We start from the raw sequence: 25,862 nt of genomic DNA, 5'->3' as shown, positions 1-25,862 counted from the left end.
AGACGCGGAGCAGGGCAGCCTTTGCCCGTGGCCAGGAGCTGGCCAGCCGGCAGAAGACAGGATTTGGGCCCGGGGCCCAGCACCGTTCTTTGTGGCCTTGCTTCTAAAGCTGCTGTCCTGGCTCAAGCCCCGTGCATGACAGGGACCTCTGCCGCACGGGCAGCGTGGTGCTGGTCACCTTTGGGAGCAGGAAAGAGGGGGCTTCTGGGGTAGAAGCTAATCAGGCTACTCAGGGCCACTTCTCAGGGTGGGGGCCGGGCTGCCCCCTCCCCGCTCCTCCCCCCGTCCCCCCGCCCCAGGAAGCAGAGTTACAGGGCACAGACGGGGCCTTGGGGCCAGAGACGCTTGGACACGTGGAGCAGTGCACTTACAGGCAGTTGTTTTGCTGCACCTCACACACTGAAGGCAAGGCCAGCCAAAGGATTAGCACGCACTGCGGGGCGGTGGTCTGACACCAAACCCAGTGCGAGGGTGGCTCCGAGGGGGGCCTGTACCCACCAGTGCACATTGTGAGTTTTTGATGATACCGGTCTTCGTGGGATGCACGGGGGGGGGGGGGGCGGGCCCTGCGCCCTGCGCCCTGCGCCCTGTTGGGTCCTGGGCAACAGCAGCCCACAGTCCAGCCAGGGCCGCCCCGGGTCCCGGTCCGCACCTCGGCCGGACGTGGGGTCCCCAGGCGCCCAGCCGCCTCTCAGGCCACCCTTGCCCGCAAGAGAGCAGCAGCACGTTGTCTTGGGGCTGTGCGATAACAATGTGAGCGTGTGGCGAGACCCCTGAGTGGCTGCCCACCAGGCGGCAGCCCTCGCTGGCGGCGCTTCAAGCCGGGAGAGGAGCAGACCCAGTGTCTCCAAATGGCCTTCCCACTGGGAGGGGCAGGCGCAGGCGCAGGGCTGGCCCCGGCGTCCCGGTGTTACAGAACAAACAAGGGGGGCCTGGGACGATATACTATTACTGAAAGAAGCCCCCAGGTCCGTTATGTCCGCCACCAGAGGAAAGACGTCTCTCAATGCCAGAGATTTGTGAAAAGGAAAGGAAATGTTTATTTAATGCCATACAAACTTAAAGTAGGGACTTAATGTCTTCACCAAAAATCCTAAAGTCCCTTAAAGCACCCACAAACAGACACAGTCCTTCCTTCCTTCCCCCTTTGCCCAGTCCAGAGTACCGTATCTCCTAAAGCTGCAGGGGTCCCCACTCTGGCAAAGGCACGTGGTCCTCTCTCCCCGGACCACGGGAGTCCCCACTCTGCCAGAACCGCGTGGTTCTCTCCCTCAGGGCCGCGGGAGTCTTCACTCTGTTAGAGCTGTGTGGTTCTCTCTTGCAGGGCTGCGCATGATTCTCCCCTCTCCCCTCTCCCCTCTCCCCTCTCCCCTCTCCCCCCCCCCAATGGCTACCGAGTCTCGGTTTAAATCCCGGCACCAATCTTCCTCTGCAACCCCATTTCGGGCTCCTCTCACAATTGGCTACAGCTGCCAGATTCTGGGCAGGTGTGGCCCTGTGGTGTGGAGCCAATTATCTCCAGGCTCTTCTGGATCTTATTACAGATCCCTATTTGAGGCTCCCCTCTGGGCTGCACCCTGTTACACCGGCGCCCGACCGTGTGCTCGGAACAGGGCCGTACATAGAGTGTCCTCGGGATGGTGTCGAGAGGCGCCTGTGTCCCCTGCCCCAGGCCATCCCACGCGTGGTCTGGGTTGCGGAAGGGACACGAGCGTCCTTCCCTGCAAATCCGTGCCACCGAGAAACGTGCAGACCCAACGCACCCTCTCCAGAAAGACCGCCAGCCCCCTCGTCTGCAGCCTCCCCTGCCCCACGCCACCCCCTCAGAGCACCCACCACCATGGGGCTCTGCCCTGGGATTTACCATCTGTCCCCACCAGCCAGGACCGGGGCCCGGGGCAGCCGCACTGACCCCCTCCCCCGGGGCGGGCGCCGAGCGCAGTGCCTGCCCGGCTCCGTACACGCCGTGGGTGAAGGCTGGTGCCTTTGTCGAGGTGGAAAGGCTCAGGCCCCCCCCCCCCCCCCCCCCCCGGGGCTCAGATTCGTAGACGCGAGAGACCAGCCGTTTCCATGAAAGATATCGATGCCTTTGCCCTGTGTGGGGGCGCATCCCCCCACCCTGGGAACCAGCCGCTCTCCAGCAAAGACCCAGGTCAGTTCTGGTTGGGCTCCTGGGGGCAGAGCTTGGAGAATCTGAGGGGCAGCAGCCTGGAGGCTGGTCCCCCATTCCTGGCCGCTCCGCTGTCTTTCCCGCTTTCTGCCAGTGGGTGGTGCTGTAGCCGCGTACATCCACTTCAAATGTCTCCCCCACGCTCCCTCCAAGGGCTGTGAGTGGGTGCCTGGTGATTGCCTGTGCGCCAGGGGGAGGGAGGCGCAGTCACCCCGGCCTCCTGTGTCCTGAGACCTGGCTCTGGGCCGTTTATAGGGGCAGGGCCCGTCACAGAGCCCGGGACCCTGCATGCCTGAGAATCCCCAGGAAGTCCTGTGGGCTTGGGGTGGAAGTCCTGCTTGCCAGGCAGCCGGCAGTTCTCGTGCGGGTGCGGGGCTGTGCGCTGTTGGTGCCCTGGTGGCCGCAGGCAGCTGATGGGGGGACTCGAACTGACGGTCACCCACGAGCCTCGTGGCTCCAGCCCATGCAAAGGCGCAGCGCCTGCCGGGCCATCTCCTGCTCCCGCCCCTCCCGCCCCCCAGGCGGACCCGTGTCCCTCCGCTCAAACACGAGGTGTCCCCACGTGGCTCACCCAGCACAGGCGGCAGGTGCCGGCCCGTGGGGAGCGTCTCTGGGAACGGAGGTCACAGGATGTGCCCTCTCCGCCCCGGAAGCAGTCCCCAGCCCTGAGAGCGACGCCCGTCACAGGAGTAGTTGTAACAAGCAGACGGGGCTGACCCAGATCGCTAACGACAGGATATTCTGCTCCGTCTGGCCATTCAGGGTTTTGTTTTTTTTTTTCAACTGAGCGTCGCCCACTGGTGAAGAGGAGTGAGCGAGTCCTTCACACTCTGTCACAGGGCGCGTGGGCTCCTGCCCCGGGGATCGCAGCGGCCCTGCGGCTGCAACCCAGAGTCGCGTCCTCCCTGGCTGGGCCCCTCGGTCCCCCAGTCCCGTCCTGCATGGCCGGGGACCAGTGCCCAGTGCCCAGGGGCAGACCTGGGGCCCTCGGGTTTCTTTCCAGTGTTGAGCCATGAGAGGGGCTGCCCGTGTAGAGCACAAAGAAAATGCACGTGAAAGGGCAGCGGTCGCTGAGACCTGGTCACAGCACGGGCAGGTGGCTTTTCCTCCTGTGGAGGGGAAGCAGCAGACCGTGCGAGTGCCAGTCTCGCCCTCACACGACCAGCTGAGCACCGAAACTGCACAACGGGGGCGAAGGCGAAGGAACAGACAGCCCGGCGAGACCCCTGTCCGCGGGGGGCGGGGGAGGAGGGGAGGAGGACCCCGAAGCGGGGACCACGGCTGGCTGTGCCGCTGTCTGTGCAGGGCATGTGGTTTCCCTCCTCCGGCCGCCTTTCCGTGGTGCCCAGACTTGCCACGGACGAGTGTGGACGAGTGTGCGTGTCCACTTTCCCTCACTCGGACAGTGCACGTCTCTCGTAGAAAAGCTGGGCGAGAGGAAAAGGCCACCTGCGGGGCCCCCCACTCAGCGTGGCCGGCGCCCTCTCTCGGGAGGGTCCCCCGGGGCGTGTCTGCACCTCCCGTGGCGTCCACCTCAGGGGCCTGTGGAAGAAACTGCCCCTGTTTGGGGGAACGTCTCCGGGGTGGGGTGCGCGGCCCGGCTGACCCGCACCCCGTCTTTGCAGGAGCCCTGCGTGGCCGCCCTGGCCCGGGTCGAGCGCACCGACTTCCTGTCGCCCGTGTGCATCGGCGAGGTGGCGCACGTCAGCTCGGAGATCACCTACACCTCCAAGCACTCGGTGGAAGTCCAGGTCGACGTGATGTCCGAGAACATCCTCACAGGTACCGCGTGCGCCTCCCGGCTGGGGGGCGGGGGGAGGAGCGACAGTGACAGCAGCAGTGCTGACACAGCAGGAGCCGCCTGCACACTGACCGAGGAGGGGCTGGTCGGACTGTTGGAGAACAACCTCCCGGGACCCCGGCCCCCCCCCGTGAACTGGTGCACCTCTGGAGGAGGGAACCGGTAGGGAAGGCTTAAGCAGCGACCCCCAGGTCGGGCGCCCAGAGCCCTGGCCTGCCGCTCCGGTCCCCAGTGTGGGAGCCTTGCCCGCCCTGCCCGAGGCAGAGGGGTGGGAGGGGCGGGGTGCCCTCCGGATCAGTCCCTCTGCTGTCCCCACCCCCGCACCTCTCTCCCGTCCCTGCTCCCCTGCCTGGAGAGCGTGTTTAGGATAAAGCTCACTGGGCAAACCTTTGACTCGGGTTGGATGCGAATATTCCCTTCCTCGCTGTGGTAACCATGGAAACCCCTTTCCATCCCCCCGCTGGGCGCTGCAGAGGAGTGTGGCTTCGGTGCCAGTTCGCACGGGCACCGGCTTCTCTTTGTAACGGGGCTGCTGCTGAGGAAGACAGGCCCCTCGGTCCCCTGGCTGCTCACCCCTGCCCCAGGCCAGCCCCCCCCAGGCCGCCCACCCCAGGCTGCCCACCCCAGGCACAGCTGAGTCCGCCTTGGCTCTGAGGTTGCTGCCCGGGCCCTGCACCCCTGCCGACACCCCTCCTCGGCCATGGCTGCCTGCAGGGCGCTGCGCTGGAGCTCTGCAGGGGGCGCCCAGCTTCTCCCCCGTGGGCCGGGAGCACTGCTGTCCGTCCGCCTGGAGCGCCCGGCGCCCTCCGCAGGCCCGGCTGCCACGAGCACGGCGAACCCTTGGCTGAGCCGGGGCCTGGGTGCCCACCTGTGGCCCCAGGCCGGCACACGGCAGGTGGCTCTGCCACCAACGGGACCTTCTGATGCGGGTCTCAGCCTGCGGCGCAGAAAGGGGTGCCTGGACACTGTCTTCCCACGGGGCGGCCTGGGGTCCCTGTCCCGCCCCTAGGAGGGCCGTGGCTGCGCTCCCTGCCCCCTGGACCCTCGCGCTCACTCGTGGGCAGCCATTCTGGCGGCGTTGTTTCGTCACCGTGGTTCTCCGGCAGCCGGGAGTGAGACGCTGCCCCACCCCAAAGGAGGGTGGGGCCTGCTTTACAGATTCCCAGCAACCCCCTTTCTGTCGTGTGAGTGGAACCCCCCTCCAGGTGTGCGGAACCCCCGAACCCCTTGAGCGGAGTGGGAATGGGGGGAGAGGGGGCAGGGGCCGGCAGAGAGGGCTTCCTGGGCTCTCAGAGCGGCCTCACCTCCCGTCTGCTGTCTATCCCGTCAGGCCCTCAGGGAGTGGGGGGAAGAGGGCGCCCTCACTGGGCGCCTGGGCTGGAGGTGGCCGCCTCACCACGGGAGGAGGGACTGGGTGGGTCAGTTGTTGCATCGCCAGCCGGGGGCTGCCCCTGTGAGGAGAATGTGCCAGGAGGCACAGAACAGGTGGGGGACCGTCGGGGAGGTCCCGCGCCTGGGAACCAGGGCTCACCACTGCCTCCTGCACCTGCTCCTTCGAGGAGCCACCTGTGTTTCCAGGCGGCGGCGTCTTGGCCCGCTCCCGCGGCCCCTCCGCACGCCGGCACTGTGCGTGTGTCGGGCGGCAGCGTAGGGATGCCTGGGGCCCTGCCTTGACCCCCAGGGTGGCTCTTCTGCGCAGCACGGTCCTGCCTGGGCGGGTGGTCCAGCCCCAGGGGCCTGGCCGCGGTGCTGAGGCCGAGAAGCCCCACTGGGGCCGTGGACTTCTGAGTGAGAGCCGTGTCTCCTGCTCCCTGGCAGCTGGGCCCACGGTGGCCATGGACTCGGTAACTGACGAGTGGACGAGCGGCGGGCAGCTGTCAGGAGGGCGTGGGCTCCTGCCCCGAGAGTGACGGGAGGCTCCGGAAGGAGCTGCCAAGAACGAAGGACACGCTCGTTTTCCGAAGGGCCCGCCTGCTGGGGGCCGGTGGGGCCGGAGGTGCAGGAGGGGCTGGAGGGGCGGCGGGGGGGCGGAGGGGCCGGAGGCGCTTGCCGGGCCGTGCTGGCGTGAGGGCGGACCTGCGGCGAGGGCAGCCCGGTGCCCCGAGCCAGTGAGCGTCCTGGCCTCGTGCTTGCGGCCCTGCCCCTCCCCTGCAGATGGGCCCCTGGGCCTGAGTGCCACACCCGCAGGGGGGAGCCGGCTGGGAGGGGCGGGCGTCGCTGCCCCTTTGTGCAGAGGAGGATAGGGCGGCACTGCCCGCCTGCCCGAGATGGGCCGGGGTCCTGGGCGCTGGGGCTTCTCCCCGTGTCTCGGTCCTCTCGCCCCCTGGGGCCCGACGTGCCCTTTCCCGCCCTCCTGTCCGGGCCTCCGTCTCTCGCCAGCCCGCTGTGCGTCTCCCTCGCTGCCTCCCCACGTTCAGGTCTTTCTGTGCTTCCTGCTCCGGGACCCTGGTTTCTGCAGACCTCCCTGTCCTGATGCATCTCTTCCTGCCCCCGTGTCCCCGGGGACGGGAGCCTCTGAGGGCAGGGCTGTGGCTGCCTGGTCCACGGTGGTCCCCCCGCGCCTGGAGCAGCGCCTGGCCTGGTGGCCCTTGGCGAACACAGGCTGGCTGGGCGGGTGAGCCCGGGCGGCTGGGGCCGGGCGGGTGGGGGTTCCGGGCACTCGGCCCAGCAGGGCTGACCCAGGAAGCCGGCTGCGCGCCATCTCCGGGTTCCTCAGCCCCACCAGGCAGGGGTCCCCCGGCCTGCGTGCCCCCTTCCCTCCGGGCCGCGTCGCCTGTCAGGAGGGGGTTGAACAAGCGCACACGCAGGCAGACAGCCAGCAAACCTTCGCCCTCGTGACGGCTCATTCATCTCTGGCAACTGTCAAAATATTACGCAAACTGGGGTGTGATAGCTGTGAACTGCTCCAGAAAATAGCTGGGAGCGCTTCGGGCTTTAAAATAGACGTTTCTCATGCCGCGGTTGCCTTTTGATGGTTGTATTAAGTGATGGAGAAAGTATAATTAGAATGTTTTGCCTCATTTGCTTCATGGCGCTCATTTAGGTCTAGGGGAGGGCCACTTGGGGTTTCCATGGAAACCAGCTTGTCAGGCTGGCTCCAGCTGAGTCAAACTGGAAATCTTTATTCCCAAAAGCAAGTTGTCAGGTTCACTTCCAGTCACGGTGCAATGAAGATATTTTCCGTGTTTGCCTCTGGGTCCTGAGCACCAGAGCCTGCTGTCCCCACGGTGCTGTCGGACCAGAGCCGCCCCTGCCTCCCTGTGGCTCTGTCGACCTCGGCCACCTGGTCGCTGGGGCCGCTACGTTTAGGGGAGGGAGCTGCAGCGCCCACCTTGGGCAGGCAGGTCAGAAGGAACTGCCAGGAAGTGGGCTCCTGGAGGGACCTCCGGGGGTGCCTGGGCTGCCCCCGCCTTCCCACCGCCTCTCTGTCTCCCCCGGGTCACTGTGCTCCTCTGCTGGGGACTCCCCCACGTTGAGAAGGGAATTTTTTAGACATACTTGCCAATACTTCCCTGAAATGACCGGGACCCGGGGGCCTGGGTCTGTCCTCAGAGTGGCACCGAGCTGCTGTGTGACCCTGGATGACCCCGTTGACCTCTCCGGGCACCCAGCTCCTCCCGTACAAGTGGGGGCAGGGCCAAGAGATTTCTTCTGGCCCCTGTTCCTCCGAAGATGGGGCAGGCCCGCTCTGCCCCGAGGACGATGGGCACCCCAGGGAATGTTCTCTCTCCGGTCATTCCGCCCGGCGTGGAAGTCACCCGCCCACAGCTCATCTCTCCGCACCCCGACTGGAAGCTTCCGGATCGGGGAGGTCTGAGTCAGCCAGACAGCGGGTCCAGTCTCCTGGCGGCACCTCCCACCTTGAAGTAGAGAGCGCTGAGGAAGTGTCAGGGGTTGCAAAGATGACCCTGGTCGGGGTGACCGAACAGCTGTGCTCTGGGCTGTGGCCCCGCAGCACCCCCTTTTCTGGGCTGCTCGGGGGGGCCCCCCTCCAGGCTCTGCCCCACCGCTGTGCGCACTGTCGTTTCTCCAGCCCCCTCTGCAGGAGCTCTTCCCAGCATGTAGCCAGGCAGGCGGGGCTGTCAGGGTCGTGACCTTGCGTTCCTCAGCGGGGTGGTCTTGAGCTTGAAGTCAGGGTCTGCTGGGTCTGCTGGGGGAGACCCCCTGGCTCAGCCCGGCACAGCCGAACAAGGGGTGCTCCCCAGGCTGGGCTGCTCCCCTCCCCCCCATGGAACGTCTCGGCAGCCGACGGCCCCTTGGAGGCTCCTGGTGTGTGCTGACGGCCGAACGTCCCTTCCGCCCGAACACCTGCGAAGACGGGCGTGCCTGGCGTCGGGGCCTCCAGGTGCGAGGCCTCCACCTTAGCGAGTGCTAGAAAGCCGATGGGCCTGGGGGGCTTGAACCAGGTGACCTGAAGTCTCTCCAGCAGCCTCTGGAGAGCGGCCGCACTGCAGGGGACCCCCTTGCTGGGGGCCTGTGCTCGCACCTCGCACTAAAGAAGGCCTTAGGGGGTCAGGGGCCGGGAGCAGCGGGGTTTCCGCCCACCTGCCGGGTTCCTGGTGCCCCTGCCCCCCGCCCCCCGGCCTTCACTCACGGCGTTTCCTTCTCCACAGGCACCAAAAAGCTGACCAACAAGGCCACCCTGTGGTACGTGCCCTTGTCGCTGAAGAACGTGGACAAGGTCCTGGAGGTGCCTCCGTTCGTGGTAAGGAGGCCCCTTCCGTCCTCACTGGGGGGGGGGGCAGATGAAGAAGTGTGGTCGCTGGTACGGTGGGGCGGCGTCCCGGGGCGGGCAGCAAATATGGTGGGGGCTGGGGGAGGGCCGTCCCTGTCCGGGGTCTCCGTGCAGGTTTGATTCGATTCAGGCTGAGGGGTGTGAGTGGGAGCTGGCCCAGACCCCAGACCCCAGGACCCCTCCTCCCTTGGGGCCCTCGTCCCCCTCTCCCCCGACCAGGGAAAAGGCAGGTACCGGGCTCTTCTGCCTGTGGGTCTTAAACAGACAGCCAGACATTTCTCCAGCAAAACGGGTTTGTTCTGGAGCAACAGAGAATTACAATCTGCAGGGCTAATGGTGAAACCACCCGCAAACGCGGAGAACAGAAGAGAGGCAGGCTCTTTTATAGAGGGAGGGGGACATGCGGCGGAGCTGTTGTAAGCAGAGAGTCCATTGGAGGAGACCGGGAGGCCAAAGTGTCGTGGCCTCTCATTGGCTGAGTGGTTGCCGGGCAAGGAGAGGACCCTCCTCCTTCCTGCTGGAGGGGTAGCCTAGAGAAACTCGTCCTGCCGGGTGTGCAGAGCACTTTCTCCCGTCTGGGGTGACCGAGGATGGGCAGTGGGAGAGCGAGCCCTGGGACTCGAACTTAAAGGAGGTTTCTGGTCACGGATGGCCGTGCGCCGAGAGCCAGGCCGCCACTGCCTGCCGGCCGCTCTGGGCCCGGGAGGAAACGGATGTTAAGACGGCTCTGGTCCAGCCTCTGCCCTTGGTTCTCCCAGTTTTGTTTTAAATCTCCCATCACCCTCTCAGTGTGGTTTTGCTGTGACAGACACATCTTTGCACGGAGAGCTTGCGGGGGCTGGTTTAGTTTTGGCTGCACATTCGTCGAAAGCGGGCAGCGAAAGCGGGCAGCCTGTCCCGCCGGCTGGGTGGGGGCAGCAGAGCGCGGCTGTGGGCGTGGTCTCCGGAGAGCACCGTGGGTGTGGCCTGGATTCTGCGTCCTGGGTCCAGGAACGAGGCCCGGGAAGGGATGGGGCGGGTGTGGGGTCATGCGTGGCTGAGATTGCCGGAAGTTGCCGTTTTGAGAGGAAAGAAGCTGGGAGCAAGCTACGTGCCCTTCAGGATGGACCCATCACATAAACTATGTTACGTTGATACAGCAAGAGGGGGAAATTCTGTGACTTTTTAAAAAAAGATTTTATTTATTTATTTTTTAGAGAGGGAAGGGAGGTAGAAAGAGAGGGAGAGAGAAACATCAATGTGCACTTGCTGGGGGTCATGGCCTGCAACCCAGGCATGTACCCTGGCTGGGAATCGAACCTGCGACACTTTGGTTTGCAGCCCGCGCTCAATCCACTGAGCTACGCCAGCCAGGGCTGATTCTGTGACTTTCAAACGTCAGAAACAGCGTGATAGAGCTGTTGTGTCCACTTGGGCGTGGACGTAATTCCCGGAAGGATATGCTCTTGGGCAGGGGTGGGGCGACCTGAGACGCGCACCCTCTGTGGTTTCCTCCTTCGTGCGCACCACGAGCTCTCAGAGGCAGGGCCGTCCCGGAGGAGCCCTGAGCACCCGTCTACCCCCACAGTACGCCCGGCAGGAGCAGGAGGAGGAGGGCCGCAGGCGCTACGAGGCCCAGAAGCTGGAGCGCATGGAGACCAAGTGGCGGAACGGGGACATCGTCCAGCCCGTCCCGAACCCAGGTAAAAGCTGGGGTGCCTGGGGGGGGGGTCGGTGGCTGGTTTGTGAGCGTCCTCCTGGGGGGGTTGGTGGGCAGAGAGATCCCTCCCGGGATCACAGCCGCCTGGGACGACGGGAGGGCTCGGCGGGTCCCTGGGGGAGCTTGCTTCTCCCTGACCGGGAGGCCCTCGTGCTCACGGGCCCTCGTGCCCGCGGCTGGGGCTCCGCTGCCGGGCAGAGGGACGCCCGTTCACGGAGACTGGCTCTCGTTCACTCCCCCCCCACCCCACATTTGCTCAGGGTCAGGCTCGTTGGGCTCTCTGCCTCACCCGAAACAGACCGATGACGGCAGCCTTTTCACGCTGGCGAGGAAGCCGTGTGGGCGCACAGACTTCCTTCCCGGGCATCACCTTCCGGTCCGGGCAGGTCCGGCTCTACCAAAATGTCCACCCGCCCACGGTCCAGACAGTCGGGCCAGGGGTGTTTTCCTCCGGAAAGGCCTTTCTTCACCCCCCACCCCACCCCACCCCAAGTCCTTCGCGGAGAAGCCGCTGGTGCACAGACACTCAGGGCAGGACCTCTGGGCGTCCGACCCCACCGACGCGCCGAGCCCTGGGGGCGGGGGTCCTCCAGTGACGTGCGTCACTGCGCCTGCGCACGGCGACACAGTCCGTCTGTGCGGAGGGATCCCCGGGAGCCGGCCCTGGGCCCCCGCCTCGTGCGACAGCCCGGCCGCTGCGAGGAGTGTCCCTGTTCCCAGCCGGGTTCCGCGGGGCAGCTCCCCCCGGGCCCTTTGCGCCCACCTCCTGCCCAAGAGCCCCCCCTGGATCTGCAGCTCTTGGTCCCTTTTAAAACCAGACCCAGATGTCAGCCATCCGTGGCTGTTGCCTGGCAACCCCTGAGGGGCCAGCCTCATCCGTCAGGTGTCTCGGGGAGTCTGGCAGCTCCTTGCAGCCCAGCGCTCCTCCCGGTTCTCCTCCTCGGACTGGAGGAGACGCAGCCGCCCCGCACTCCTCGGTCCGCGGGCCGCCTGGCGGGCCGTCCATTTTGGGGGCTGTCATGTCCACGCCAGAATCGGCCCTGCTGAGCCCCTGGGCTTGAAACGGGGCTCACCCCCACGCCTGGCCCCTGCCGCGGCCACTTCGGGGTCCTGGCAAGTTGGCCCAGCCCTGGTCTCTGAGCTGCGACTGGGCTCCGCCTCCCCGGGGTCAGCCGGGGCCTGCCACCCCCGCTGCTGAACCTGAGAATCCTCGCCTGTAACTCGGCAGGGTTTGCTATGAAGTCCAAAGTGGGTGCTTCTAGGGGGGCCTCCCCCAGTGGTGGGGATTTGGGCCCTCAGTGCTGTGGCCCCCCCATCTGTAGTAGGGAGCGTTGGGGGTAACTTCCAGAGGGGAACAAGCAGGGGGCTCCCACGTCTGGGACTCAATGGGGCGCCCCTCCCCCCTGGAGTCGGGGCTCACGACCAAGGGGGGGCGGGAGGGATGCCGGTGCGTGGCTGTGGCGTCCCTGCATCAGAGTGTTGGTGCTCTCGCTGGCGCACCCCACGGGAGCGTTCGCTTGTTAGCCGTGGCTTCTCGGGTGTTCTAAGACGTCACCGCAGGACCGTGGAGTGACAGCTCTCTGACCAGGTCTAGGTCATCGTCGCCACTTCAAAGGGCTCGTCCTTTGAATAAGCGGTTATTTGACATAACAAAGGCCTTTACATGCAATTCCCTGCTGCTTAAGGTTTAAAAATTCTTCTATCGTCCATGGGCAAATCTCTGGGCTGTCAAAGCAGTTCCTGAGTTTGGGCCAAATTTGAGGCTTTTAGTTCCCATCGAGGCTATGAAATAGTTGCTTTCCTGTATCTTGAGAGTGGGTCACAAAGCCAAGGACAGCGATGGGGTGGAGCCCTGGTCCTCGTTGCCCGTGGCCCCCCCGTGGGGCGGAGGGACGAGCCTGGGGGGCAGTCTTTGGGATCCGGGAGTTCGGGGCTGGCAGTGCTGGCGGGGGCTCTCTCTGGTGGTTGGAGCATCCTCTATGGCCCCTCGGGCCGCTCCCCTCCACCCGATCTCCCAGGCAGGGTCTGGACACCCGGAGCCCTGAAGGCTGGCAGTGGGCATGGCCCTGGGTGCACCCTCACCCTCGGGGACTGTCACTGCTCCTCCTGTAGCACAAGGGTCTCAGGTGTCTTTTCCACTCCTGGGAACATCGGGAAATCGGGGCGGGGCCTCTCCTCCTGGTCAGCCAGTCAGGGCACATCACCATCACCACGATGATGATGACGCTGCTGTTTCCTGTACCCGCCCCGCACAAGGGCCCCCCCTCCCCCCTCCCCGGGCAGAGCCCATGGCGGCCCCGAGGGACCTCACATGATATCGGGACCCGCTTCCAGAGGGCCACACGGTGGGCCGAGAAAGGAGGTGGAGGGCAGGCTGGTGGCCAGAGAGGGGAGCTGAGCTCGGATAGAAGTGGGGCCCGCCTGGTGGCTCTGGCGCTGCCAGACCAGCCCCCGGCTCCAGGCCGCGGCTGGGCCCCCTCCTCACCCCGCGCAGCCCCTCAGAGCAGGGGGCACTTCGCAGGCCAGCTCCCAGCTTGAGCCTGAGTCAGTCTGCCCTGCGCAGCTGGGGACAGCCAGAAAGTGCCGCGCTGGGAATGAGCGCCTATGGCCCCTGCTCCGTGCCGCGCAGGCTGCCCCACGGTGCGAAGTCCCCCACGGAGGGGCCGCGGAGGCTCCTAAGCAGCTGTGGAAGCTTAGGGGGCCCCGGGCGCTGCTCTCCTGCCACCGGCCCCGGGCTGCTCGGCGGCGTCTCTTCCTGCAGACTTTCTGTCTCCGGCCAAATGCAGAGAGGTCCTCTCTCGGCCCAAGATGGGGCCCAGGGGCGGCCCGGCGGGCTGGCCGAGTCGGCAGCTTGGCGTTGCCAGGGTGGGAGCGGGCCACCCTTCCGAGGAGGGTTCCCCAGGCGGGTGGGGAACCCGTGAGTGCTATCGCTCCCCAGAGGCTGCGGAAGAAGGCACGAGCGCCTGCGGCACAGGGTCTGCTCGGGAGCCGCCTGGTCGCCGCACCTGTCGGAGAGTCGGGCTGCGGCGCAGCGCCGCCTTCTGGAGGCTGGGCTGGGCGCTGGCTTCGGGGGGGGGGGGGCCAGCCGCGGCACCGGCACCCCAGGAGGGAAGGATCCGCTGCTCAGGAAGGGAAGAGACCGGAGGGCTGGCCGTGGGAGGGGACAGACCGCACACCCTCGGGGGCTGTGAGTCCCTGGGCTGGGCCAGGGGCCGAGGGCGGGTGGGGTCGGGGTGGGCCTGGGAGGCCGGATCCGCGGCGTCGTTCCAGGTTCCGAGCTTCCGCCTGCCGCTCGCCGTGTGTGTCGAAGCAGAAGTGGAAACTTGGGGGGTCGCACAGCGCATCCCTGCAGCGCTGTCACTGCCTGTTCGTGGAGTCGGGGACAGAAGGCACGCGGAAGACTGTGCTCTAGGCACAGGGCCGCCGGGAGCCCTGGGAGCTTGGCTGCCCACAGGCGGGGGCAGGGCCTGCAGGGGGCGCTGCTGTGCCCGGGGGGGTCACGTCAGGACTCACTCACAGAGTGGCTAATTCATCCTCGAAGGCCTTCCGATGCACCGCCTGGGGCCTGCTCTGTGACCATGGTGACCTTTAGAGATCCCAGGTCTAGGCTGGCGGTCAGCCCTCGGGGACCGTGGCAGCGCTGGGGGCGGGGGGCACCGTCAAGCCGGTCAGCCGCGGGCCTCATCTGTCTCCTTTGCACTTGCAGAGCCGAGCACGGTCAGCTACAGCCAGTCCAGCCTGATCCACCTGGTGGGGCCCTCGGACTGCACGCTGCACGGCTTCGTACACGGAGGTAAGGAGTGGCCCCGGCCGCCGTCCCTTCCCGCTCGCCGGGTCCCCGAGGGCCCCCCGGCGGTGGCGCTGCCGGCTGACCCGGGTCGGGCTCTGGTGTCGGCGGAGCGTGCAGCCCAGCCTTTCAGAGGCTGCGTGAGGAGTCACTGAGACGCCGCGGGCGGCACCTGGTTCTGACCCCTGGCGCGAAGGTCAGACGGACGGAAGGCTCCGGCAGAGGTCCGCGCCGGAGCGCCATCTCCTTCCCACACGTGCTGGGCCCCGTGCGGACGGCGCCGGCTCCCGTGCACCCAGGGAGCTGAGGCTGCTTCCTCTGGCGCGGGCCCGTTTTTCGCCGTGTATTTAAGGAATGTGCACGATGCCAATTTTAGTAGCAACTTTGTGCCCACGGTTTTAAAAAAAAGTCTAACGCTTTTAGCAAGTCCCATGATCTCTCCCAGCGTGTAGAAGTCAGCAGGAGTGGGGGACGAAGCCACCGCCACGCTGGAACTGAGGGCGCGGGTCCCTCCCCGTGTGCATCTCCGGGCGGCAGGAGTACAGGAGTGCTGTCGCCGGGAGTGGGAGGGGAGCCCCTCCAGACGACAGTCGTCTCTGAGCCACCTGGCGGGAGACGGTCGCAGGAGAGCGTGGTGACCCGGGGTCTGAGCTGAATGGGTTTTCATTCAGTAAGTCTGCGCTGTGCCTGTGGTTTAGGCACCCTGCTCCCAGGAGCGCCCCGTTTCCTGCGGTTTCCACACATTGGGTGGCCTTGACCTGGAGGCCCAGCCCCTACCCTGCCCCCACCCCCCACCCCGACACACACACACACACACACACACACGCGTGCGCGTGCAGACCCGGTCAGTGCCTCCTGGCTGGCCCGGCGTTGGGCTCCTGCCTTCCCCGAGTTCTGAGTGGGCTGGGCAGAGTTGTCCTTCCTGCTCTTGCAAGTGCTGGGGTCACAGCCCAGAACTGCCCCCCCCCCACTGCTGGCCATATACCTGCAGGGTGTCCCCGGGACATGTGGGGGGGATGCTGAGGCATGTGTGGCCATCCAGACCTTATAAATGCGCCGGGACACCCAACCTTGATGAGAACACTCGGGAAGCACAGGAACCGGCCGGGCTTCTTGACCGTGATAAAACGCATTGCGGCGGGGGCGGGGGGGGGGGGGCCTGGAGACGCCTGCCCCTGCACTCGGAAATGAGGCAGGGCCCCCCTCTCCCTCCCCACCACGTGACACTGTCTGGGAGATTTCAGCCAAGGCGGTTAAATAAGAGGGAACGTTTGGAGGCACAGGAATTGGCAGAGGAGGAGGGAAGCTGTGTCTTTGCAGACGGCATAGTAACATCCTCGGCGAGCCGAGGTCCTGTGATAAAGTAACTCAGGCGATGAGAGAATTCAGTAAGGTGGCAGCGTATAAATGAACAGCGCTGTAAAAACCTCGCCTGAAATAGAAAGACGACTTGGCATTGTTTGGGGGTGTGTTGTGCGTGCAAAGGTGTTTGTGTCCTGAAGTTACACTACACCACAAAACACTGCTCTTCGGTAACTGGGTGAGCAGGTGGGGTTCGTGGCTGGGTCTGCGCGTCTGATTCGTTTTCTGAAAGGTCTTGTGCTTGTGCTGTCGGCTCTGCTCCAGCGTCCTCCCTCTGGGGCTCTCCACGCCCGGCCCTCCGCCGGCCGCTGCCACGGCCAGCCCGACGCCGGAAGGACACTCGCTCCCCAGGTCCGGGCGGCGGTGGCCGGCTCCTGCGAGCGGGAGGCTTCCGGGCCTCGGCCTGGGAAGGGTGCCAGGGATCCCTCCCTTCTGAACTCTCGGCAGCCCCAGATTCCCCTTTGGCACTTTACTTTTTTTTATTTCAAAAGTGTTTTCAACCGAAGTAGTCGGTGCAGACGGCCCAGATGGCTCCTGACAGCGCCCGCCCAGCTGCCCCTCGCTCGCTCTCTCCGCTGCGGGCCGCCACCGCTCCGGAGCGTCTCTGGGCTCAGCCGTCCCAGGTGCCTGCCGGGCCAAGTAGGGCACTAGGGCTGCGTGGCTGTGTGGCTGCCGCCACGGCAGCCTCGTCGCCGCCGCAGCCCACTCCCGCGCACCACGCCGCCCACCCCCCCGCGGCTCCGTGAACGCGGCGGTCTCCTGCAGTCGCGTCTGCCAGGTAGCTGCGGCTGCCAGCGCTTCCCCAGAGAGATCCGCCCGCCCTCCAGTCTGCTCTGCCTGCTTCTGCCCGCTCTGCACTGTTCTCCCGAGACGGCCCTGCCTCTCCCTGGGGCTGCCTGCCCGCACTCACGTCCTCCCGCGGCTGCCCGAGATGGGCAGGCGGTCGCCAGGACGGGCTCAGCTGCTGTGCTGACGGCCCTGGCCAGCATCGGCTTCGATGAGAGCGACGGGGCGGCCTGTGGTCTCGGGGACCCAGGCCCCCTCCCCCGTGTCCTGCCGCCCCCGGGGGCTGCCCTGTGTGGTGCACGACACCCATCCCTGCGTCGGAGCTCCAGGCCGAGAAGCAGTGGGGGACACCCCGGCAAGGCCCTGCGCCATGCCTGCCTGAGGGGGGAGGGCCCCGCTGGGCACACGGGTGTCTCTCGAGCCTTGGAGTTACTGAGGGGGAACAGAGGGGAGCTAAGGAGCTGTCCTCTGTCGTGGGCGCAGGGCGGTTCTCTGAACATGCGTGTGCAAGGCGTGTCCTGGCTGGCCTGGCATCCTCCCTCAGGACGCAGAGGCGCCGTGATGATGTCACCTCCAGTGCCTGGGGTTCGGGAGGTCCTGGTGACCCAGGGCCCTCCGAAACTCCCAGCTTGGGTGGCATTTGTCTTAGCAAATGCAGAGACCAGGTCCCCCCACCCCGCTCCCTCACCCTGTGGAGAGCATTGGACACCACCTACTGCCACCCCGGAAGTCCCCGGGCCCCCTGCCCCCCCACTCTCTGAGACCAGGGAGGACCCGGCCAGTTTGGGGCCCGCCTGCACCTGCCCCGGGCATATCGGGGTGGTGGACAGCCACGTGGCACGGTGAGCGTGGGCACTGGCCAGCTGTCTCTTCAGAAAGCAGGAGCCCGGGGCAAGCGTTTCTGCCCTGAGCTGCCCGTGGGGGGTCTGACATTGGCGCATTGGTCCGGGCGCCCGGCTCTGCGGGTCACTGCGGTGGGAAGACCAGTGGGGGGCGGGGGGTAGTGACTGTCGAGCAGGTCGCTGGGGCTCCCCTGTCTCAGCTGTCGAGGCACACACCGTCCCAAGGGGCAGCCGCCAGAGGCCCCTCTTCTCTCCCCGGGCCCCCACTGTTGCTCCGGCCCCTCCGCTGCTCTGTGGCTCAGCACCTTGGACAGCTGTCTGCACGCAGGCCCTCCAGCCCTCCAGCCCTCTCCACTGTCCTCTCTGCCACCTGCCCCCAAGGCCCCCTCCCGTCGGGACGCCTGTGAAGTGACTGAAGCCGTGGGCGTCCGGCTCCTCCCCTCCCCTCCCCTCCTTCCCGAGGCCTGGGGATGGCCCCTCCCAGCTTTGGCCGCCTTTCCGTCCTGCGCCCGGTGCCTGGGCGCCGTCCTCCCACCCCGGGACCCGCCTGATCTCCCGCTGCCCTCGGCCGGAGGTTCAGGTAGCTCCCGCCGCCTCCTCGGGGGCCCCCAGGCACGGCCACCCCCTCCCCAGCCTGGTGGCACACAGGAGCTCTCCGGCTCCCCGAGCCCGCCGCTCCCAGCCCTCCCTGCGGGCGCTCCACCTCACCAGCCCGTTCCCCGGCCTCTCCCTTCGGAACCTTCAGGGACCGAGTTCTCGCCTGCACCATTGCTCCGGGCCTCTCCCCTGGTCTCCGGTCCCCCCCTCCCCCAGAGGTTGCAGCGCACGGTCTGACGGGTCCTGCAGGCGACCCCCTGAGGCTGGAGGCTGCCGGCTGCCGGTGCTTGTCTGGGCCGGTTCTCCCTGTGCCGGGCCCCCGTGACCTGTCTTCCCGGGTGCCTCCATCTGCACCTCACCGCCCCCACCGCCCTCCGCCTCTGTTCCGGGGCCCAGGGAGCAGTTGGGCGGTTCTCTCTCCCCAGGCTGAGGTCTCCTCTGCCCGGGCTGTGGTCCCCTGAGCAGCCGTGCAGCTGCCGCTCTGTCTTCCTGTGTCTGGAGAAAGGCGACCTCTCCTGACCACCTGTGTCAGACAGACCCCCACCCCGACCCTGCTCACCTGTGTGCCGGAGCACCGACCACGCCCTGACAGGCGTCTCTCCTGGGGGGCCGCCACCCCCACGGCCTGGAGGCCCACAGGGTGGGGACTTCGGTCCGTCCTGCCCTCTGCGTCTTCCGCGGCACCGGGCACGGGGCCGGGCTCCATGCAGAGTGAGTGGCCGGGGAGAGTGGAGACGGCCCCTGTGTGGGAGGGAGGACCGAGGGACCGGGAAGGGCGCGGCGGGTGAGCCCCCACCCGGAGTAGCGTGTGCTGAGGCCCGGGGATGCGGCTGAGCCTGACACATGCGCGTGGCTGGCTGCCCACCCAGGGGACTGCCCGGCTTTGCCCTGTCCGGCGACAGAGGCTGCCTGGGGTTTGAAAGACGCCTCCTCCCGTGAGCTGACTCCCGGTCCCGCTGTTTCACAGAGCAGCGTCCCCGCGGTGTGACCCCCCGTGCCGTGCGGGCCGCCCGTTACCAGCCGCCGACCTTTAGTGCAGAGCCACGCGGCCGCCACCCCGTCGGCTTCAGAACGTGCCCGCACCCCAGCCCCCGGCAGCCAGCAGCCCGTGCTCTGTCCCTGGGCCTGCCCGTCTGCACACGCCACGCACGTGAAACCACACGGCGGCCTGCCCTCGTGTCGGCTGCTCTCTCTCAGCGTCACGCTAGGGTTCCTCCGTGCTGCAGCCGGTCGGGACTTGGCTCCCTTTTTTTTTTTTTGCCAAATGACGTCCGAGGGCACCCGTGGGCCTCGCTTCCTGCTCCGTCCGTCGGAGGGCGGGCATTCGGGTTGCTTCCGCAAGCTGGCCGTTGTGCAAGGTGCAGTCGTGAAATGTGGGTACAAGCGTGTGCACACGTTTGAGTTCTCTCGGGCGTGTACCCGGAAGTGGAACCCTGGAGTTGTGTGGTGACTCTGGGGTAGCCTTCTGCGAAACCCCCGCTCCCAGAGCGGCTGCCGCTGCACCGCTCTCCGCACCCAGCAGTCCAGGCGCTGATTCCGCCACGTTCTCACCAGCGCTTGGCGTCTGCCTGGCTTTGGTGCAGCCACTCAGTGGATGTCGTAACGCAACTTTCCCGGCAGGACGAGGTCTCTGTGGAGGTCTGGGAAAGGGTCCTCATTCTGCTAGTGGCCCGGAACATCCGCTGGGGTCACCTTCAGATGCTCCCGGTGGCCTCGGTCCTGCCTCACGTTCGCACTGTGTGGCCCCGGCTGGTGGGTTTCGGGGGAAGTGGGGTTTATGCCTCGTGTGGGATAAAACAAGGTGGGAAACAGTCTCGCCCCCCCACCCCCAGGTGTGACCTGCCCTGTGCCTCCTTTCTGTGCAGGCGTCACCATGAAGCTTATGGATGAGGTGGCCGGCATCGTGGCCTCGCGTCACTGCAAGACCAACGTAGTCACGGCCTCTGTGGACACCATCAACTTCCACGACAAGATCAGAAAAGGTAATGGAGCCGTGCCGGCCGAGTGCTGGGGCTCGCCTGCGGCGGCCTGGGCCCTGCCTGGCTCTGCGTTCGCTCCCGCCCGGGGTCGCCGGGGCCCTGGCGCCCACCCGCTGGCCGCGGGCAGCAGGAAGCCGGGGTCCTGTGTGGTCTTCTGCGGGTGCGCCCCTGAGCCCAGGGCTCGTCGATCTGGTGACACCTGTCACTCTAGCGTGACTGGAGCCCTGTCCTGCCCGAGAGTGGCGGGCACTGGTCCTTTAAAGTGCCCCAGGAACGGAGCGAGCGGAGCCCTTCGGAGATCCGGGGCGCACAGTGGCCGTGGCTGTGGCCACCAGGTCTCGTGGCGCATGCTTCCTCTCCTTGGGGGCTGGCCTGTGGCGCGAGCCTCGGCGGGGGCCCATGTGTGCCGGCTTGCCCGCCCCGCCCCCCGGGCAGTGCTGGCCTCCTTCGCCCAACCCTCCGGGACCGCGGCCCGTGCAGCGGGGCCCAGTGGGCACCCCTGGCTGCTGAGTGCCTGGGTGCTGGGCATGACGCCCCCTGAAATTGGGAGGGTGGAGGGTCACTGAGCCCCCCGCCCCGGCGCCATGGAGAGCAAGTGCAGCTCACTCACCCGAGGGGCACTTGGGAGCCTGCAGGGTTCGGGGAAGGACAGCCTGCTGCCCTGGTCGCCTCTGCTTCGCAGGTCCGGGCTTCACCGTGGGAGTTTGCCGAGGGTGGGGACCACGGCGTCGCTGTGGCGTCTGCCCCGACCGGCCAGCCTCGTCCACCCCGGCCTGTCCTCCGGGGCCTCGGGTGCCGTGCTCCGGGCCGGCGGGAACTTGGGGAAAGGGCGCCAGGGCTCTTTTTCTGGAGCGACTCCTGAGAGCCGCTGTCGCTGCGCTGCGGCTCCCCCATCCCGGCGGAAAGCGCATGGACGCCCCACGGAGCCGGCCTGTCCGGTGTCGCCCCCGCCCCTGCCCCCCTGCAGAGCTGCCCACTAAGGAAAGGCCAGTCCCCCGACGCTGTCCTGCTTGGCAGCTGCGCTCTGCCGCCGGGGCAGCTCCCAGGGGTGCAGAGCCGGCCTCAGTCACGGAGGAGGAGGAGCTGCTTGGAGGCCCCGGCCGTGCACCCTCCCTCCCACCTGACGGGAGTCCACTCTCGAGGGTGAGGCTGGGGAGGGGGGTGCGGCCGCGTGGCTGCCCACAGCCCCTAGGGGTGGCCGGCTGCCAGGGCGACCACGGGCTCGGGCCCAGTGGGACGCTGCGTCTAGGGGCTGGTTCAGCAGCCCGGACGGGGACGGTGGGGCAGCCGCTGTGGGCACCCGTGTCTCGCAGGCGATCCTTTTCTAAGAGCTGCTCGTGCTCCAGAGCGCAGAGAAGGAGGCCTTCGTTTTCAGAAGCCTCGTTTCCGGCACACGTCCCGGGCAGACGGTCCCCTCAGGTGACGGGGTGGGGGGTGCCCCTCCGGCTGGGGGTCCCGGCCTCGGCCTCGGGCTCGGGCTCAGCCGGCCTGGGGCCCCCTGGGGAGCAGAGACCGTCTCTGTCTCCTCAGGTCGGGTCTTGCTCCGTGTGTGAGGAGCTTGGGGGGCAGGGGGCCCGGCCTGTCTCTGGGCCAGTGTCCCCCAGGGGCCCTTGGGCTCTGTCACGCCGTGTCACTGTTTCCCAGAGGAAGGTCCCCACGTGCAGGAAGCTGTGATTGAAAAGAGAGAGAGACCGCTCTCCACCGCCACTTACGGGTCAGGTTACAGCGATCCCTTTCAAAAGCCAAAACGCCTCAGTCACTGCCCACACCACAGCCTTTTCACCCCTCAGAGACAGGGACCCTGTCGTCCTGGCCGGCCACGGGCTTTGACCCGGGGCGTCTGGCTGCAGGGAGATGCATGGCAGCCGGGTCACTCGCTTGGGTCGTTGAGGGGCTGGGCTCTCAGATGGGGCTGCCCAGTTCTGCCGTCGCCTGGGGAGGCCCCACGGTGCGCCCCGGGGGCTCTGCGCGGGACCCCGTGCCCGTGTCTCCGACGTAACGCCGCCGGCCCTTGACCCCGTGGCCTTCCTTCCCCCAGAAATGGCGGTTATCTGGCCCGAAGCGCTGCCCGTAAGTATGACGCGGAATGCGGCATGGAACCTTCTGGAACTTTATAACCGGAATAACTGCTCCTGCTTGTAGCCTGCCCACGCACCCCTAACAGTCACCGCCACTGCCTCCCCGCCACTCGCCTGTCTCCCGGGCTCTCGGACGGGCCTGTGGGCCTGTCTCCAAGGAGCCTCGGCTCCGGGGCTCCCGCAGGGGTTAAAGGGCCCCCGCAGTCCGCGCTGCGTGTGGGGAGCGGGTCCCAGTGCCACGTGCTGGACTCGGACAGGGATTTCCTCCAGCCGGGCCCGGAGTGGCGCATCGGTCATGCGTGGGGCAGGGGCGGGGGGGTCTGGCCACGTGGTGCAGGAGGCACAGCCAGGGGTCGGCCCTTTTGCTGGAGGCCCCCAAGGGCCTGGGCGGCCTCTTGGTCCGAACCGGCAGCAGCAGGGATGGCAGCGGCCATCCCGAGTCAGCCCCGGGCACATTCCGTGCCCTCCCCACGGCCACTCTGTGCAGCCAGGGGCAGGGTTACAGGGAGACCTGCTGACCTGGAGGGGGCGGGGCAGAGAGAGGCTCCGGGGCAGAGGGCAGCTGCCCGGCTGGGCTGGGCACTCCTGACCCCAGCGCAGGGGAGTGCAGGGAGTGCGGCTCCGGTGGAGGGAGAGAGGACGCCTGGGCCCGCGTCATGGGGACACGGGACTTTAGACTTCGTCTGGCCCCCGGAGGGTACCGCCGGGAGCTGGGGGGCACCCGGGGCCTCTGAGCACAGGCAGGGCGAGATCTGTCTCAGGGAGAGAGGTGTGCACCGCCCAGGGGAGGGCCTGGCCAGGTCCTGCCCAGACAGCGGGTGGCTGGTGAGCACGGGTCGTGTGGGCTGCAGTGCGGATGGGGCCTCAGGGCATGTGGGACCGCAGTCAGTGGCCGCTTGGCCCCTTGGCCGGACCGAAGCACACGAGCCTATCAGACCAGCCTCGGGGACCCGGGAGGGGCCTGGGGAGCGAGAGAAGGGTCTCCATTGGGGCTCAGCGCAGCGTGGGGGCCGCCGTGTGGCTCCAGTGGGCGCCCGCAAGGCCGCAGCGTGGACAGTGCAGGCTGCGGGGATGGAGCCAGCGCCCACGGGGCCACGGGGGCTGCGAGCAGGTTGGGGGCTGCCCTGCGGGGCGGGAGTGACTGGAGGCCTTTTCCCAGCAGACACCGCCACTCCGGGGGACAGGCCCACGGCCAGGCTGGGGGCCAGGGGACAGTCCCAAGACCCCTTCAGGTCTGACGCCTTCTGTAGATGATTAGATCTGTCTGCCCACCCGGCGGGCGAGCACTCGCGGGCACTAACGTTTCGCTGTTTCGCGTCCTGGTAGTTATTAAAACCTCGCACCCTGCCTAACCGGGAGCCTTCCCACGCCCCCGGTGCGCCGCCGGCCCCCCGGCCCGGCCCGGCCCTGACCTGCCGTCCGTGCTCCGCAGGGTGGGTCATCACCATCTCCGGGCGCATGACCTTCACGAGCAACAAGTCCATGGAGATCGAGGTCCTGGCGGACGCCGACCCCGTGGTGGACGACTTGGGCCAGCGCTACCGGGCCGCCAGTGCCTTCTTCACCTACGTGTCCCTGAGCCCCGAGGGCAGGTCGCTGCCCGTGCCCCAGCTCGTGGTGAGTGCCCCCCCCCCGACCGAGTCCCCCGAGCCCCCTCTGGGCCTCAGGGGCAGGGCAGGCGTGCGGGCCCGCGGGGGAGGGGGGTACCGCGGGGGTGGGACCGGACCGACCGACGAGACAGACCCTTTCGGGGGCTCGACGTTGGCGCTCCCTCCTCGGGGTGCGCTCGGCGCCCTGGGGCCCTGCCCCCGGGAGGGCTCCCCGGCTGAGCCCACCAGACCCCCACACTGCCGCGGGGTGGGGCGTCCGGCCTGTGGCCTTGCCCTCCTCAGCCGCCTGGCCGGGCCCCGCCCTGGGTGTGCCGAGAGGGGCTCTCCGGCCCAGGGAGGGGTCCTGGAGGGTCACAGCCACCCCCCGCCCCCGCCCCACACTTTCGGTCCCGGGTGAACGGGGTCTCGAGGCTGCTGCTCGGGCCGCCTGGGCGTGGGGCTCCGGGGACGGCCGTGGGGTGGGCGGCCTTGCTGGGGCTTCCTCACCTGGCGGACGCAAGGCTGGGTTCCTGGGCTCCCACCGCCCCCCCATGCCCACCGCTGCCCGGCCTGCATGGCTCCGGGACCACCACAGCCTCCCCGGTCCCCGCCTCCCTCACTCTGCCCCACCACGTTCCTCAGAGCGCCCGGCGCCGCCTCCTTCAACTGTCCGGTCCGGTCACCGCCCTGCCCGGAGCTTCGGGGCTCCTGGTGCGTCAGCGTAAAACCCAGGTCCCTGCCGCCCGCCCAGCCTGCTCCCGCCACACGGGGAGCCGCCGCTGCCCTGCTCGGGCCGCCGGCCGCCCTCGGGCGGATCGGCCCCACAGTCCGGGCCTGACGTCACCTCCTCAGAGGAGTTGTTTCCACCCCCATCAGGGCGCCCCGGTCGCCCTCCGGTCTCATCCCTGCCCCGCTTTCTCCAGGGCCCCACCCCACGCCCCACACCCCACACCCCACACCTGGGGCAGCTGATCAGCGGCCAGTAGTCCGTCCGCCCCCTGGACCGAGCTTTGAGGCCTGGAGTGTGTTTGCTCCTAGTGGGCCGCTAGGGCCTGGAACAGCCTTGGCACTTAGTGGGAGCTGTCTGGAAAAAATGCGTGCGTCCCACTGTGTGCAAGGCTCGGCCAAGTCTGGGAGGAGTCGGGCCGTGTGGGTGCGCAGAGGAGCCGGGCGTGCACCTGGCAGGTGGCCTCGCAGCTGGCAGCCCGGGTGAGGTGCGGCCAGGGCGTGGGCGGGGCCCCGGGAAGATGGGGGCGGGGCACTGGGCGCAGTGTTGAGAGGCCTGGGAGCCAGAATCCCCACAACCTGGCATGCTCCCCCCACCCCCGAGGAGCCTCCTTGGAGACGCTCACCCACCCCTGCTCCTTCTGGGGCCTCAGCAGGCCCTGCGGGGTGGGCGGGCCGACGGGCATCCCAAGGCTGCGCAGCGGTGAGGCCCCTGCCTGGCTGGAGGAGCCTCAGCTGCTGCAGGGCCCTCTCTTGCCCCTGCCCCTCCTCCTCTTGCTCTTCCTGGGGCTCCAGTGCGTCAGGGGGCAGCTCCTGAGACCGTGGGGGCCAGGGCTGCGCGAAGGAGGGGTGTGAGCCAGGCCTTGAAGGATAAGGGGTTCCAGCAGGTTGGAAGGAGGGGAGGCGAGAGCCAGGAGCCTTCCTCAGGCAGGCAGGGGCCCGCTGCGTCTCACACCTGCCTGTCACCTGGCCAGCGCTGCTCTGGGTCCTTCCCCGTGAACCTTGGACTTGCTGAGTCGCCTCACCCTGCCTGGCGCCTGGGCTCTCCCGTCGGGCTGGGCCCACACTCTCAGCCTCCCCTCCCCCTCCAGCGCCCGCCCCTCACCTGCCTCCTGTCAGAGGCTCCTTCCTCCCCCTGAGCTCCCCTCCAGGCTGGAGTCACTCTGCGAGCCCGGTGGGTGGGGGGCTGCCTGGGGTCTGCCTTGCCACAGGACAGGGCGCCTGTCCCACAGGCCCCTCCTCTTCCTGCCCCACCACCCAGCAGCCTTGGTGGGATGCCCCCCCCCCCACCCCATCCCCTTGGCTGGTGCTCATGCAGTCCCCTGGCCACGACCTTCGCACCGCGTCTCTCCGGGTCTTGGACCACTTCTCGGAACCTTGCCTGCCCTCAGACGCAGGCCTGCTGGGGTCTCTCCCGGACCCTTGTCACATCTCAGTCCATGCTGTCACCACGACCCTCAGGGGCGTCTGCTGGCAAGGCTGCGCCCCCCCCGCAACCCCTCTGTCCTGCAGACTGAAGTCCCACCACCCACAGGAGTCCTTGACCGTTTCCTCCCGGCCTCTGGCTCTCGCAGGGTGGCCAGGCCCCGGACACTCCGTCCGTGTCCCGCCAGCCCTCCCTGCCTTTGGCAGGACTCGCTGGCCCTGGGCGCTGCCTGCGCGCCCCTGACCCGGGCTCTGCTCCTGCCCCGGGCGGTCGGGCCGGGCCCCG

The 25,862-nt window shown here is 67.6% G+C and overlaps 1 protein-coding gene across 5 annotated transcripts in view; it reads left to right on the top strand.

Moving 5' to 3' along the window:
- Window positions 1-25,862, top strand: part of ACOT7 (acyl-CoA thioesterase 7) — a 62,878-nt gene that overhangs the window by 29,415 nt on the left and 7,601 nt on the right. For all 5 annotated transcript variants that reach the window (XM_045858786.1, XM_045858788.1, XM_045858790.1 and 2 more), the window contains exons 3-8: window positions 3,796-3,952; window positions 8,585-8,676; window positions 10,274-10,388; window positions 14,112-14,198; window positions 19,645-19,761; window positions 23,269-23,453. In XM_045858786.1, coding sequence (XP_045714742.1) covers window positions 3,796-3,952; window positions 8,585-8,676; window positions 10,274-10,388; window positions 14,112-14,198; window positions 19,645-19,761; window positions 23,269-23,453 — 753 coding nt within the window. The remainder of the gene's footprint in view (window positions 1-3,795; window positions 3,953-8,584; window positions 8,677-10,273; window positions 10,389-14,111; window positions 14,199-19,644; window positions 19,762-23,268; window positions 23,454-25,862) is intronic.

This window comes from Phyllostomus hastatus, unplaced genomic scaffold (genome assembly GCF_019186645.2).
Source record: "Phyllostomus hastatus isolate PE091 unplaced genomic scaffold, TTU_PhHast_1.1 phas_scaffold_182, whole genome shotgun sequence".
NCBI classification, from domain to species: domain Eukaryota; kingdom Metazoa; phylum Chordata; class Mammalia; order Chiroptera; family Phyllostomidae; genus Phyllostomus; species Phyllostomus hastatus.
This window is presented reverse-complemented; position numbering and strand designations above follow the sequence as displayed.